General features: G+C 46.3%; 1 protein-coding gene across 1 annotated transcript in view; it reads right to left on the bottom strand.

The window, feature by feature from the left end:
- Positions 1–1,441: 1,441 nt before the first annotated feature.
- Positions 1,442–15,580, bottom strand: part of myo1g (myosin IG) — a 32,260-nt gene continuing 18,121 nt past the window's right edge. The window contains exons 21-22 of the mRNA XM_035183486.2: positions 13,006–13,163; positions 1,442–2,290 (exon numbers count right to left, since the gene is read on the bottom strand). Coding sequence (XP_035039377.1) covers positions 2,128–2,290; positions 13,006–13,163 — 321 coding nt within the window. The 3' untranslated portion in view covers positions 1,442–2,127. The remainder of the gene's footprint in view (positions 2,291–13,005; positions 13,164–15,580) is intronic.

The raw sequence follows: 15,580 nt of genomic DNA, 5'->3' as shown, positions 1-15,580 counted from the left end.
CTGAAGTCCAGATTGATCTGTTCTATCCCTGGAGCCGTTTCCCCCAGCAGACGTTCTCCTCTGGGTCGTTCACACGTCGGCGTCACCTGTGGATCCTTTAGGTCCCGTTGGAGTCATGTGAGAGTTACAAGGTGTGAATTGGTGTCAAACTGCCTCGGAGGGGATGTGAGGACGACTTTCTAATGAGCTGATAAGTGCTGCGTCAGGCTCCAATCCAGACGACACTCACACGCCGGCTCCAGGGGATCAATGCGCCCACGACCACTTCAAAGAGGGAAAAAAACGTGTTTACGACGGCGTCACGTCAAACTGCAGCTCTGGACGGGTTTTAGAAGTCACTTCAGGGTTAACCTGTCCCTGACTCTGTGCTCAATGTGAAGCATGAAGTATTCTTCCTGTAGTAGCTGCAGGTTAACATCACATTATCCATGTTATTGCAGCGAGTGCACAACCATGAATCGGTGGCAGCCGGATGTGGCTTCTACTGCACTTCTGTCTGTTCGGGGAGACGATCCCTCACATGTGGATCTCTGAGGTTTCCCCCTGTCGACACGGTTTCTCCTAGCTCTTCATGAGGGTTAAGATCAGAGGACGTCGCATCTTGTTAAGCCCTTTGAGACAAACTGTGCTTCGTGAACAGTCTGTTTCCATATAAATGCAAATTCAACTCCCTCAACACACACACACACACACGCAGATGTACAGAGTATTACCGAGCAGGGAGGTTTTTGGGGCCTCGCAGCAGGGACTGTGTCAGGACGGTGAAAGCCCAGTCACAGCGAGGGCAGGTTGTCACTAAGTCGCAGTAACAGGTCAGCGTGGAGGGAGACGGGATGAACACTGGCAGCACTCCACAGATTTAAGCTCACAGACTAAGCTTTTAAGTGAGATATGATGAGTTTCAGTCCAAACTGAAACATCCACCATTTGGGAAAGTGAATGTTTTCGCTGGCGACTGGCGGCTCGGTAACTAGATTTAATTCTGCATTAATACACAGTCGTGGATGTTATCATCTGTATTTAAAGTTTTACTCTTACTCCCATGAGTGGGAAAGTTGGATCTCCTTATACCCCAGTATGGCTGTGAACTTTAAATACATAATTTTTCATTCTTCTCGACGCCACCATGCACAGACCATCATGACCACGGCTCCTGCACCCAAACTCTGCAGAGGCCCTGACACCCGAAGACGCTCATAGTACATTCATTATCTGCAGCGAATGTCAGCGAGAGGCTTTGAAGCGTCAGTCCTCGGAAATCCTGTAAAATTATGTCTGAAGCGTCCGTGTGTTTATCCGCCCGGCTGATCCCAGGGGACCACAGAGGAAATGGCCCTTGCGTGAGCGAGTCCAGTTTGAATTGAACATCTTTAAGTGTTTTCAAATCCCGCAGGAGACGTCGTAGTGTAAATGATCTGCACCAATCACTCGCCGACACAAATCAGGGGAAAGCTCCCGACCTCTTTTATTCACATGTTCACAGCACCGACCACGAAGGGAAACAATGTGAGTCTACGGCTACAGCGAAGCCTTCTGGAGAAATCAACACTCTTCTTCAATAGATTATTTACTTGTGTTTATTTCTCCTTTCTACTACGTCTGACATGGAATAACTCTGCAGAGAAAAAGCGCAAAAAAGAGTTTACTTTGGCAACAATTCTACTGCATATAAAAAATACTTTATATGCTTTCTCTCGTTTGTTTTTATGCATTGCAAAATGTACAATTTGTCTTTAAAAAAGTGCTTTTCTTTCTGTTTTTGTTCATTGTTGTCTTCATGAAATAACTTCAAATTACATTAAAAAAATACAGTTTTCACGCGTGTGTATTGCAGCTGCGTCCTGAGTCTCTGCACCAACATAAACTTCACAATAAATGAGTTAGAAAGCAGATTCTGCCGTCAACACTGTAAAACTGCTGTGAAAGTCCAATTTAAAACGTTTAACTGCCTGAAGATGCAGATTTACATCCCCCTTTTTATCGTTGGCATGACGATGTGGATACAGAGCTCCACTGGTCTCCAGGGTCCAGTGGTCTCCAGGGTCCAGTGGTGTCCAGGGTCCAGTGGTCTCCAGGGTCCGGGTCTATGAGGTCGGCCCGTTGGAGGTTTGGTTGCGTGGTCTCTCTCTAGTTGACGGGGACCAGCAGGATGAAACCGTCTCGACTCTTCTTGAAATCCGCGATCGCCTGGCCAGGTTTCGTCTCCACGGTGACGCTCTTGGGTTTTCCTCGCATGTGAAGCTCCACGGCCGAGCGACAAACTTTGACAGGAAACTGGACGTTTCTGACACTGGAAGACAAAACGGACATTTCTGTGTTACGATATTTGTGTTTACTCCTCAAAGTCTTTATCCTCATCATGTTCCCGTAAACTAACATGAGAATAACATCGAGACCCACACAATACAAATGGACTAGAAACTTTTTAAATATTTAAGTACTTTTCTCTAATTTTAGGACAAATGAAATGTGTTTCTTCTTTTTTAATATTGGCAAAACAAGACTGGTTTACACTGCAATGCAAATGTAAACATGCAGTTTTATATAGACAAAAGACAAAAGAACAACACATGCACCCGTCTACAGTCCACTCTGAATATCTGATGCATATAAAACGCAGACCCTTCAAAAATTATATAGAATAAAGGAAAAAGATGAAATAACATTAAAACAATAAAAGAACAATATAAAAAGTTTGTTCCACAGTGCAGGAGCTAGAACCAGCGGGTTTGTTATCGATCACTTCACCCATCTGATCCTGCTGGTGCAGCGTCCTACACCCAGTGTCCCTGCAGACAGAGCATGTTCCTGCTGTCCCGTCGCTGCACCGTCAGCTGAAGACGATCCCCTGTGAATCTGCTGCTTCCCCCGGCCCTCTGGGATCCTGCAGCCTCAGCCTGGCCGCAACGACCCCGGTGCTCCGCTGGCCCGGCACATGGCTCGGTCTCCACAGCGTGCATGCAGAGAGCCTTAAACCGCCTCCACCTACGTCACGGTCGGGGGCCCGGGGGACTCCGAGCACGGCTGATATTCCTGCTTGTGAGGATATTTCTCTAATGAATGCATCCAGATGGGATTGTTGTTTTTCTACCCGTCGACGCACTTTGTTTGAAATCGAACTCAGGGCATTAAAAAGCAGATGCAGAACAGTATTTGCCAAACAGCTATTTGTGGAGGCCTTTGAATGTCGATAGGCAGAACTGGCGCCGGCTCAAGGGCCAGTTTGGCACCTGCCCGCCTGCTTTGGCAGGAACGATCCAATGAGAGGTTTCAAACTGTTGGAGTCCTGTTATCTGCAAACTGAGCGCTCCTCTTCAAAAACACGGCAGAGCAAGTTTGGTCTGTTTTGGAAAGATGAACTTAATTGATGCAGATTACATAATTTGACTTGTTATGCAACAGTGAACTGGTTTATACTGTAGACACCAGGTGAGTGAACCAGACTAACATAAGTGTGACCGGGACGTTACTCTGACACCGAGAACCAAAAGACGACTAGCATCCAAAGCTACTGCAAAAAACGGACACATGTCTGAGTTTCAACTTGCAAACCATAACAAACTTGAAAATACAAAGGCCAGCCCAAAACCCAAAACGTCAAGTCTCATCTGCCTGTTACTGGGAGTAAATAAACTTTTTTCATTTTGCAGAACACCAGTGTGAAAAAGAAGATGGAGCCTTAAAATCAAAACATCACTTTGCAGTTTCTCCTTTTTCTTTTCTAGCCCTCAAAGAAGTTGAGCTCGGCCGCCGCACGTCTCCAAAGCTGTTCATTAAAAACAGCAGGTCACCACAACAGGTGCGGCCTTGCTCCCTGTGTTGTTTTTCCACTGGACCATTTGGCTCCTCGCTGAACCCCGTTAAACCAGCTGTCCTGCCCCCCGACACCGAAACCCACTGACCTCCACGGGGTTTTTTTTGATTTGTGTGAGACACTGATCTCATCGCGCGGGCGATCACAAGTGAAACCCGACCCTGCTGGAGCACGTTGAGAGAAGCCGCTGGCTGACGTTGAGCGGCGGTGAAGGTCTGAAGGCTGCGGCGAGCGGAAAACCGAGGAGCGCGGTTAATCACTGATTAAAAAACAGTCTAAATATGGATGTCACTCCTCATGTGAGCGTGTATTTGTTATGTTCTCAGTCTGTTGTTGTTCTGCAGTAAAACCTAAGACGTCCTCTGTTTGTAGCCTTTGTCCCGAGTCAGTACAGTCAAACAACATCACCAGGGCTGTTTGTTTGTGTCTGTGGTGACGCTGGTTGCTGTTTTGCAGGTGAAGACCGGCTGCAGAACCCTGATATCCCTGCCGCCCCTGCTACAGAGCGCCAGTTGCCCGTTTATTTAAGGTTTATTAATATTGGACGTATCACAAGTCTTAATTGACCTAATTGGACCGTGCACTTCCTTGGGCCCTTAACAACACACACGACAAGCATGAATGAGATGTGAGTTCAACAGACAGACACTTGAACATCTCTCCTGAGGTGAAGTGTAGTTTCAGGATGGCCTCTGTTTCTCTTTTGGTTTCTGTTTAGAAGGTGTTTGCGGCCTCGCGGCGCAGCGGGAGTCAGTGTGTAAACATGGCCCCCGGTCTACCGCCTGCCAGCCCGTCCTCATGCTGCAGTCAAATAATTCATCGCTGCGGAGGCTAAGCTGCAGACAGAACTGGGACGAAGCAGCAGCAGCAGCTCCTGGAGGACCTCCCCACCCGCAGCCCACCCGCCCACCTTCCACTGCTCCCCTCTTCATCTTCCCTTTTCTGCCTCCTCCTCCTCTTCCTCCATCTTTCCTCCCTGTCATCCCGGCTATGATTCAGGATGCTGCTAATCCGATGTGAAAACGTGCCTCTGGTGTCTCCATTACGGAGAATTAGGGGCCATTTTGGTGTGTGGCGAGGCGTGAAGCCAGTGATCTGGATGTTTGTAGCATTGTGGGAAAAATCAGATCAACACCAGTCGCTCCCAGGGAACAATGTGACATCTCAGATAAAAGATGTCTCCTCTTTTAAACTGCTTCCTCTCAACATTGACAAAACGTTCATCTGTCCATTCATCTACCACTTGTCCTTCTAGGGTCAACGTCAAGGGTCATGGGGGGGTGATGAAGCCCATCCCAGCTGACATTGGATGAGAGGTGCGTCAGGTGACCAGAGTACACAAGCCGTGTTCCGATATGAACTCGGGATCATTGGGTTCTCCTGCTGCTCTACCCAGGCACCCCCGCTCTGACTGTCTGATTGTTCCTGTTGTTGTGAACGTGTCTGATTCAACGATCTCCTGCTGTGTTGTTCTAAAGTTTGCCGGTTGTTGTCTGGATTCAATGATACATGTGATTCTATTTTTAAGAAATAGTTTGAAATGTGCTGATTTGCCTTCTGCTGCAGAGTCAGATTATCAGACTGACACAACTCTGATACTTTCAATATGAGGCTGTATTTTCTAAAATTGTCAAACTCTCTTAAAAACACGATTACAAGAGGAAGCCATCACATCCTCACCTGTAGCTTTCCTACAGTCCCTCCTCTCACCCCCACCCAACTTGGCAGCCTCTCGTCAATGCAACTCTGCAATTTGCCCCTGCACTCTTAATTGGAGCTGCCCCGGCTGCCTGGCAACCGTCGCTGGGGCAACAGCGTCATCCATACCACCAGGGGAAAGGTGGGCTGAGGCAAACTGGGGAGTGAGGTGGCTGGATGGAACACAGACCCCCAGGGTTCGCTTTCACGTCATAGTGCCGGTCACCAATCACATCCATTATTTTTAACATCACCATCATCAGAAACTCCTCAGGGGGCATTCTGGGAAGAAATGAGTCACACTGTAAGGACAGCAGAACCAGCGCCTGTAGAGTGATTTCTATAACCGGTGGAAACAGCGTTTCAGATGCGAAGCCAACGAATCGCAAACCTGCATCATCAGCTGTGATGTAGTTAATATCACCGGCTTCAATTATTTTCACTGATTAATTCTCAAGACCCATGACACATTTCTGAGATTAGAGCAAATCAGTTTAACAGTGAGCGAGTGAGGGAGCGAGCCGCCCATCACATCGGTCATCAACAAGACGACCGCTCGCAATCAGGGCTTTTTAATGCAGCAGGAAATTTATGTTCTGCGACAACACCAGAAAACATCCGAACACGCGCCCGACGGAGATAAAAACTGTTGAGCTGCTGTGTAGCCACCGACACAACTGAGCGACTGTTGTGAATAAAAGTGTTGAGGAATCCATTGGTTGCACGCTGAGGTCGATTTAGAGGCAGCACATGTGCAACGCTCCGATCCACAAAGAGGCCTTTTCATGCCTCGACGCCGTTTCGAGGTCAGCGGCCGACTCTGCCAGCGCGCCCAGGAGGCTGCGAGGCTCGAACAGAAAGTCCCCGAGATTTAACAGGCGAGCGCGAGGCGCAGTCAGGACGTCTTTATGAAAACCTGCTCGGCCGCAGGCGAGCTCTTTGATGTAAACGTGTGGGAATGAGCTCATCGGCAGAATATGATGTGGCGCGTGATGTTTCCCTCCCATCACATCCTACTGTTAAATCCTTCAGAGGGAAACCTGCCGCCCCTTTCACCTGCGGCACCATCCACAGCTGCTCCTTCATACAAACACACTTCAATTATTTACACACAAACTGTTACTCCTCTTCCTCAGCAATGAGCATTGTGAAGCTCTGCATTGTTTCCTCGGCAGGATGCAGGCAGGTGAATTGGACTTCACAGGAAAGTTTCTTCCACATCCAGCTCTGAATAATTTGGCTCATGTTAATTGCAGACATGTACACACACGTCTCAAATTTATAAACACACTTTACTTTTACTTTTTTAGGATTTTGTTTATCCACCGTAGGAATTTTACATTACTTTGGTAATTATTAAGCCCTTTTTGGAAGCATTTACTCCTCCAGTAGAGGTGGGATGATTTCAGTATAATCTGGTGACTGATTTTAATCCTGTATCGGAAGTTACATTTAAAGACCAATTGAGTCACAGCTGCATGACGAAGTTTTCCCATTTCAAAGGTTAATTTGAGCGTGTCCTTCTTTTCCCTGGGTAACGAAGAAGCCAACAGGTGGATCCAAACTATCCCGGGATTCACGCTGGGGACAGACCAGTTTTTCCAAATCACAACGGCGGCAAAAGACGAGTCCGAAACGTCCGAAGAGTAAATTTTGAAATGCAAGTATCAGGCTTCAAATCAATCAAAACCTCTGGAGACCGGACGTCTCATTCGGACTCTATGAAGACCACACATTCATTTGAGGAGATGGCGCCACACTCGGTTGCAGCGGCTTCTCCTGATCAATCTGTTTGAGGATCCTGTTGCGTGTTGTTTTGTGCATATTGTATGAAACACTCTATTCTAGTTTCTAACGAGGGTGTAAGAAACGTTTCTTTATAGGAAATGCACTTCTCCTCTGAGCTCCCACGGGCGAGTTGGTCTAAATCGAGGAGGGATCAGCTGCATCGTTGCCGCAAAAAAAGCTATTTTGGATTTGAACAAAGCAAAAAAACCTGGTCTGAAGTCAGCGGTGCAAATTAATTACCAGCAGATGACTCTGGTATCAGATACAATGCTCAGCCCACTGGTAATGGAGGTCACATGGTTTCCCCTGCAGTGTATCAGTGACTGCTACAGAAACAGCTCATGTAATTTGCCAGTGGCTAAAATACCATCTGGAGAGACACAGCATTTTATTGCCCACATCCTCTTGTAACATTAATCCCGTCTGAATGGGGCTTTTGTAAAATGCACAAATGAAGAATCTCGGTGGTTCAAACTGAGACAAAAGTCATTTTATAGTCACATGTTCCCTATAAACATTATAAACTCTCTCTAGACGGACACAGTAAAGTTTCCTCCTCCTCACCAGAGTTCTCCTTCAGTATCAGTTTTCAGATTTATGCGCTTTCTACGTTGTGTATTTGTGATTTTCATGCAGTTTTGAGTAAGTAGATTTGTTCGTGACGTGTATTTTGTTTCAATATGAACCTTAAATGTGTGCGTGTCCTCACTGAACTTCTGCAAAGTGTTTGAATCCAGCTGCCAAGAAATCAGGGACCTTTTACACTTTAATTACTGGTTAATGTGGCGCAGGAGGAAGCAGGAATTGATTATGTCGTGACCGAGCCGAAAAGATCTGGTCTGAAAGAGTCACCGCATTCATGGGGGAAAAGTTTCCAACCCCAAAAGATAATTAATTGTTCATCACAGTTTTCCCCCCCTGGAAAATATTCAAATATCAGCCCACTAATTATGACCCTAACCCTTTTTTAAATCAATAACTGTGCATTATTCCCTAATATTGTTGAAAGTTGCCTCATGTATGCAATTATTTCATTGCGTTAAATTATGTTTTGTTTAAAAAAAATGTTTATTTGGATATCTGGTTCATAAATAAGTCAGATGAGACAGAACTGATATTATTCACTCGGGTTGGAAAAGTGTATTTTAATAAAAATCAATGGTCCTAACATGAAAGAAGGAGACAGAGAAACACTGATACTGAATTACTGCCAGTGTTGTAGACGCTGAACTTTCACGTGTCTGCGGTCGAATGATATTTTGAGGTTGAATTGTTCACACGTCTGTTTGATAGAGAGCAGCTGTAATCTACACAGATTCAGGCCGGACTCTGAGGTTCAAATGGGGGAAACTCAGTGAACCACATGACCCGAGCGGCTCTGTGGGAGAAAACAGAAATAGGTCAGTGTATCTTTGCACTGTGTACGTCCACCGCAGGTTAAACGCTGTTGCCGTAGTAACAAGGGATCTGAACTGCTCTGGTCCTCGCTGAAATATAACACAAGTAAGAGAGACAGGGAGTCTGAGGTGACCCGTCTCTGTCAGGACGGACAGAGACGGACACATTGAGGACAGCCACTGAGAGAGAGAGGAAAGAGGGGAGGCAGGGAAACGGGGGGGAGGCTATTTCAGGCTTATGGGATGACGCCTTTCACGACCTAAAAAGCGAATTTAGAACAGAGACGGCCGATTTCACCCAGGACGACGACAACAGACAAACTGTTGACGGCCAACAAGGTCAAAGAAAAAAGTCAACAAGTTCCTTTTAGACACCGGGGCTGTGTCTGTGTGTGTCTGTCTGTGGCTGTGTGTGTGTCTGTGTGTGAGTGTGTGTGTCTGTGTGTGTGTGCGCTCATTAAAGCCACATCACAAGACCACACTCGCATATGCTTTGAGGTTAATGAAATCATGTTGGGGTTTTTTTTTTCTTCTTCGTTTTCTTGCCTCACTCGGGGAAATAAAAAAAGAAGAGTGTGACCCAGAAGTTTGTTGTTGATGCAGGACGAGGAGAGAGGCTGAGAGGGAGAGATGGAGCAGACGAGAACAAATACAAGGCAGGGGGGGGCGACTGGAAACAAACAAGACATTTTACAATAAAAGACGATATTAGAATATGACCAAGAGTCTCCGGGGGGGAAGAGATTTCATTAGAATAGGTTTTAAATAATTACCCCTCAGCAAGTCGTTTTGTATGTTTCTTAGTGGAAGGGAGCGGTGGGGGTCAGGAAAGACCCCATTAGGTTTTATAAAATACTTATTTTTCATGATTGATTCATATATAAAACAAATTTTATGTTTAAGTGATTAATTGTTTGGTTTATTGAATGTTCCTGCATTAGTGTCTGAGCCTCAAAGGCATTAATTTTCTTATGATTTTGATACAAGAGGACGAAAAGCTGCAAATTCTCATCATCATACAATCATCATCATCATCATCATCATCATTTAACCGATTGTTTCAGCAGTCAGAGAAATGTTTTGCACTTCGTCAGTTCGCCCGATCTCCAGCCTCCGTGATGCGACTTATTTTCATATCACACTAACATGGAGGAGACGGGTTTATGTCCTTTACTGATATAACTGAGATGATTTTGGCTTCACTTTTAGGAGGAGCTGTCGTGTCGTCCATCTTTATAAACAGTCCGCGCTCCCATTAAAGCCGAGAGCTGTTACTTTTTATAGGACGAGCCATCAGAGGATAGTCAAACAAATAAAAACTGGTATTTTACGAATGTATATTTGAAGATATAGCAGTAAAATACAGGAAGGATATATATATTTTTTTAATATGTTCCACAAACAGCTTGTTTAGAAACTTTTATTCCCCAGACAAAGATAAATAGAACAATAACTTCCCCAAATTACCTCTTTAAGTAAAGAGTCCTCCTCAATCTTTTAAGGCGGAAGCAGATCATTCCCTAAATCCTGCCTGAACTCCCCCCCAGCTGTCCCAGCAGATGGTCCAGGAGTCCACCCCCAAACACACACACACACACACACACACACACACACACACATTCTCTCACAGTAAAGAGACACATCCACATGCCAATAAACACACACAGACATACCAACACACACACTCACACACTCACACACACACACTGACAGCTCAGACCCAGGTGACAGGAAGTGAAAGCAGGAGATGTCGGGTTGAGCAGGAAAGAGCGACAGATGAAGGAGAGAGGGAAAGAGAGAGAGGAGGAACTCGGGGACGAGAGACGGATGTGACATGGTGACGGCACACCACACACTCCTGTCCTCGCCGGCGACACGCAGCGTCTTTCATGTCACGTTTCACCCCAGCGCTGCCTGTGCTGCCTTCACCGACCCACTTTGGTGCGGCTCACCGTGCAACCGGACACTTTCCAAACACCAGCGGCCTCCGAAGGTCTCGTCTCTCATGTTTGAATTAGAGCGATAAAGTAAAAAAAAACAAACAGCTGGAGTCACAATCGCTCCATTGACATTAACATTCTCCCAACCTCACAAACTGAAATGACGAGCGCGTGACTCTCATCGTCTGCGATCCCACTTCCTGACAGAAGGAAGCACAAGAGGAGTGTGTTTGTGTCACACACCCCCCCACCCCGGTTCATGCTCACACACTTACACAGCTCGCCCCTGACTTTGTGTCGTGAGGCTGCTTTTCATGGGTAGCATGGTAGAGGTCACGACCCCCCTCCATTCACTGCAGATGGCGGCACAAAGACAGGCGGAGAGCGGAAACCTGCTCCTGATGGTCGACTCTCGGCCGTGACGCTCGCCGCCGGAGCCACGCAGCTGCTGGAGGGTCCACGGCGAAGCAGAGACCCCTGCCAACCCCCCCCCTCACCAAAAGACAGACCAAACCCAGACCAAAAGTCTAAGACTCGTAAAACCCACAAAAGCCTCACCGGGGATCTGGGATCAGCTCACTGAACACAGGAGGAGGAATCATTAAAGCGGGAACACACACCCTGGTGGGGCTGCCGTCTGCCTGGTCTCTGTGCTGCACCCCCCCCGGCCTCAAAAACAAAATAAACGACTGAACCTCAGAAGAAACACGACATCGATATGAGCGAGAAGACGCCTCAGTGCATGTTTCATCTCTGCACGACACCAGAAATCACACAGAAACCAAAACTGTTGAGGACTGTTCCAAATAGATTTTGTTTCACTTTGAATTTAAGTTACATCAACAGAAAACCAACTCCTCTAATCACATGGCCTAAATATGTATATTTTAAATTATAACGGACTTCACTTGGCCTGAAACACATAATATTTATCACCTTCAATAAAAAAAAAGCCACAATCTTCACTGTAAAATCCAAAACAGGAAAATCTGCAGCGACTTTGTATATTTTTATTTCTTTTCCCTTCGTCACTGACTGTGGCCCCGTCAGGATTTGGAGGATTAATTCTCCTGGAGCCCAAAATCAGACCACGGACTCCGGCGCTGCCTCAGCGGGGACGACACCAACGACAACACGCCCACGCTCGCTGAGTCGCCACAACCAAAACAGTCTGCTCGGTGTGAAAACCTGCGGGTTCGTCCCATTCAAATCCAGTCTGGCAGAGATGAATGTGGGTGGAAGTGAATCAGATTTATAAACAGGTTGGGGAGGTGATGGATGTGATAAATGTCAGCGTGACTGATTCATTTCACGGCGTTTTATTCAGAGCACCGACAACTACGACAGTGATAAATGCCAAGAATATGATTTGTGTAATTGTTATGCTGCGTTAATAGACCTGGTTTTTCTCCGAGGTCTCCGACCAGGGACAATGAGGCGGCGGTGTTTATTCATGTGACACAAAAGGCTGAATGTTTTCTCTGCAAACAATCACTTCACTCATTAACGTCTCGTCTCTCCTCAGCGGCGTCTAAAGGCCGGAATCAGCTGCTGGAGAGTTTTGTTCCGATGGAAACATTTGTAATATCTTTGTGTGTGTGAGCCGGACGACTGAATGACACTAATTAAGTGATGAACTAACACAGCAGCCCAGAAACAGATGGAGCAAACAGAGGAATCCTCACGAATCTGTACAAGAACTTGCTCCTTTATCATTTCTACTTACTGCCACTTTAGTTACCCCCCCCCGCCCCCTGACTCTCCGGTTGGGAGACGACTGGTTCACCTGTTACCAGACACCCCAGTAATAAAAACCCATAATATCACCTGAAATAAAAAGGTTAAGGTTCTTCAAGCGATTTCATGACAGTCCTAACGCTGATCCACTTTGAAAGGTAAGAGCTTCAGCTGCAGAAGAAGGGCACGGAGCAGTTTTACCAGTGGAAATAAAGGGTTTAATTTAGAAACACCCTTAAATCACAACACATATGACTCAGTATCAAGTTTGTTAATGCTCAAAAAACAGCATCAACACCTTCTCAGACGGTGTCTAATAAAAACACAAACACCACATGACTTCAATCTACAGGTGTTAATGTAAAATGGCTCTATAATTAAAATAAAACACTTTTTTACAGGGTTAAATAAGTTTAACACCAGTGCTGCAGGAGATAAAAATGCTCTGGATGCTTATAGAAGAATTCTTCATCGCCTGGTTCGGATCAAACTTTTGATTTTAGTGTTTATATTTTGCAGTAACATTTATTTAACCTTGGTCCCTGAAACAACCGAGCGCCGACCATTTCAAACACATCAGTGCAAACAGAGGCCCCAGGATGAAGAGTCAGCGTGTTGTCGAGGAACTGACCGTGTGAAGTGGTCGACCAGCGCTCCCACCAGCTCGCCCACCCGGTCCTGGTTGGGGCACAGCTCCCCTCGCTGCAGACACAGCAGGACGTCGTCCTGAGAGGCCGTGTGCAGCGCCACCATCTGGTCGGCCCCGCTGGTCACGCTCAGTCCCGTAAACTGTAGAGAGACACACACGAACACAAATAATGAATTCACGAAAACTTATCAGAAACGTGAACAGTGATAAGAAATGCCTGAAATGACAGAAACCATCTTTTTGTTGCAACCCGCCACCAGGGGGCGACCAAAACACTGTCTTCACTTTTAGGCGGCTGTCATGTCGTCCATCTTTACAGTGTATGAACCAGACAGTAGATCACACATTTACACTTTTAACACTAGTTACAGATTTTCTGAACGTTAAAATGTCTTCGTCCGCTCGTGCTAACCATCCAGATGTTCTGTAACTTTTCCAGATGCTGTACAATACACAACATAATGCACAGGACCCGACTGTAGAGCGAGAGCGGCACATACAAGGGCACCGGAAATTAATTTGTATAAAAACGTCAGGGGATTAACACGTGAACGTATAATACTTTGTGAATTTAATTCAGCCAGTACAGTAGATCCTGGATCAACAAAATCATGCCTGAATGAAGTCGGGGGCGGATTATTTCTGCTCCCGGTATGAAGGGCGAGAGAAACTGTGCCCGCGGTGCACGTGAGGTGCAGCGACGGGAAAGTCAGGAGGTGCGACCCAGATGGAATCGTGTTCCGATTTACTGCGGCTGGAGAAGCGTGGGCGAGAGAGAGAGAGAGAGAGAGAGAGAGAGAGAGAGAGAGAGAGAGAGAGAGAGAGAGGCAGGATAAACAGAGAGAGAGAGAGAGAGAGAGAGAGAGAGAGAGAGAGAGAGAGAGAGAGGTGCATCAGAGGTTTTAGAAAGGGAGAGTCAGAGTGGACTAAGCCTCTTATAACCCCCGGCACACAGGTTAATCCAGCAGGGACGACCGTGAGCAGGACGTCCCGCCATTGTCCAGCACAGGAGGCACAATTACTTCATGTTGAAATGTGGAATTTATTTATTGAATCAACAGAATTCAGGTCAATAAAAGCAGGAGTGGGACTTTTCCTTCCAAACAAATTAAGACTATGATGTTGTCGAGTCCTTTAGTAGATTTGCTTTTCAGGACTTTCCTCGTCAAACGTGAGTTTCCGTTACAACACTCGACTGAAGCGTCACAATGACACACGAAGCTGCTCGACGTCTTCAAACGCTCCGTTCTCTGTTTGTGACCTGGTTACGACTCGCATCCTTCAGTCTGAGCAGCAGAGCTTAATAACATCGGTTATCTTCAGGAGCTCCGCTGCCGCATAATGATGCTTTTCAACCCTCTGGCGTGTGTTGAGCTATTTCTCCCCCGCGCTCTTTAAAACCGACCGCTGGACGTCCAGCTGTGCCGACTCGTTATTTCTGGAATTTACTGATTACTGTTGAAAGTGCGAATCAAACTTCTCAGTCTCAGAGTTTCTTTTTCCAGACTTCAACAAACTTCATGTCACAGAAACAAAAATTGATAAGAAATGAGAAATGTCATGATATAGATATTTGAATATGAGTGAAACACCATGAAATAGAATCAAAATTATCCTCGTGCATTATTAGATCTGTTCATATATTGTATATTGAAAGGAGACATTGCGGTTTTTTCAGTTTTCCTTTCCTCTGGTGTGTTAGAGGTTGTTTGTGAATGTAGAAGTTCTGCAAAGTTAAAAAGTCCATAGAGTTCTTTAATATCGAGTCAGCTCAAAATATTAAAAAGTTGAGTATAGACACAGGTTTGATAAATGATTGCAAACGTCTAGTGGAGATCATTGTAATCTACTGGAAAGCTTCACATGTCTAACAACTCATTTCCAAACGCCCCCTCAGTATTTCTTTTCCTAAACTTCTGACATCAAGTCCTCCCCAACATCCTGTTCGGTCAAAAAAATCCTGATGAAAAAAGCTATTTGACGGGACCTTAAAGGATCCGGTCAAATAAAGCTGTCATCTCCTGTCTCACTCTTCTTCACTTCCAGCCTCACGTCCCCGGTGACTTCCCCTGATCCAGTTTCTCACATCAGGCCAGGAAATGAGCCAGGTTCGCCCCCGACGGCAGAAAAACCTTGAGATAAGCCAGGACGCCACCGCCGCCGCTGTTGTAGCACGAACGCCGCCTCACACACTCCAACGTGCACATAAACACCCACATGACTCTGGACTCTGAGAAACCAGGTCAGAAGCCCCTTGGGTCACATGGTTCTCTCGCTGTGCGTCCTGGTACCTTCCTCACTTATCGATGGACGGCCATGACACAGGTCAAACGTGATGGAGGGTGTGTGTGTGGAGTGAAACAATGGCGGTGAAGCAGCAGCTGTTGGGAAGTGGAGCTGTGCTGTTCATCACGATGGGACAGAAACCTTACTGGTCCATACTGGTCCACACTGGTCCCTACCACTCTGTTCATTTGGGTCAGGGCCGCTGCAGCAGCCCGACGGGACAAACTAAACACCTTTTGAGTTTCTATGACAACTGAAGGTTTCCACAGGT

This window comes from Hippoglossus stenolepis, chromosome 17, assembly GCF_022539355.2.
Source record: "Hippoglossus stenolepis isolate QCI-W04-F060 chromosome 17, HSTE1.2, whole genome shotgun sequence".
NCBI lineage: Eukaryota > Metazoa > Chordata > Actinopteri > Pleuronectiformes > Pleuronectidae > Hippoglossus > Hippoglossus stenolepis.
The sequence above is the reverse complement of the archived record's forward strand: the minus strand, read 5'-3'. Positions and strand labels throughout refer to the sequence as shown.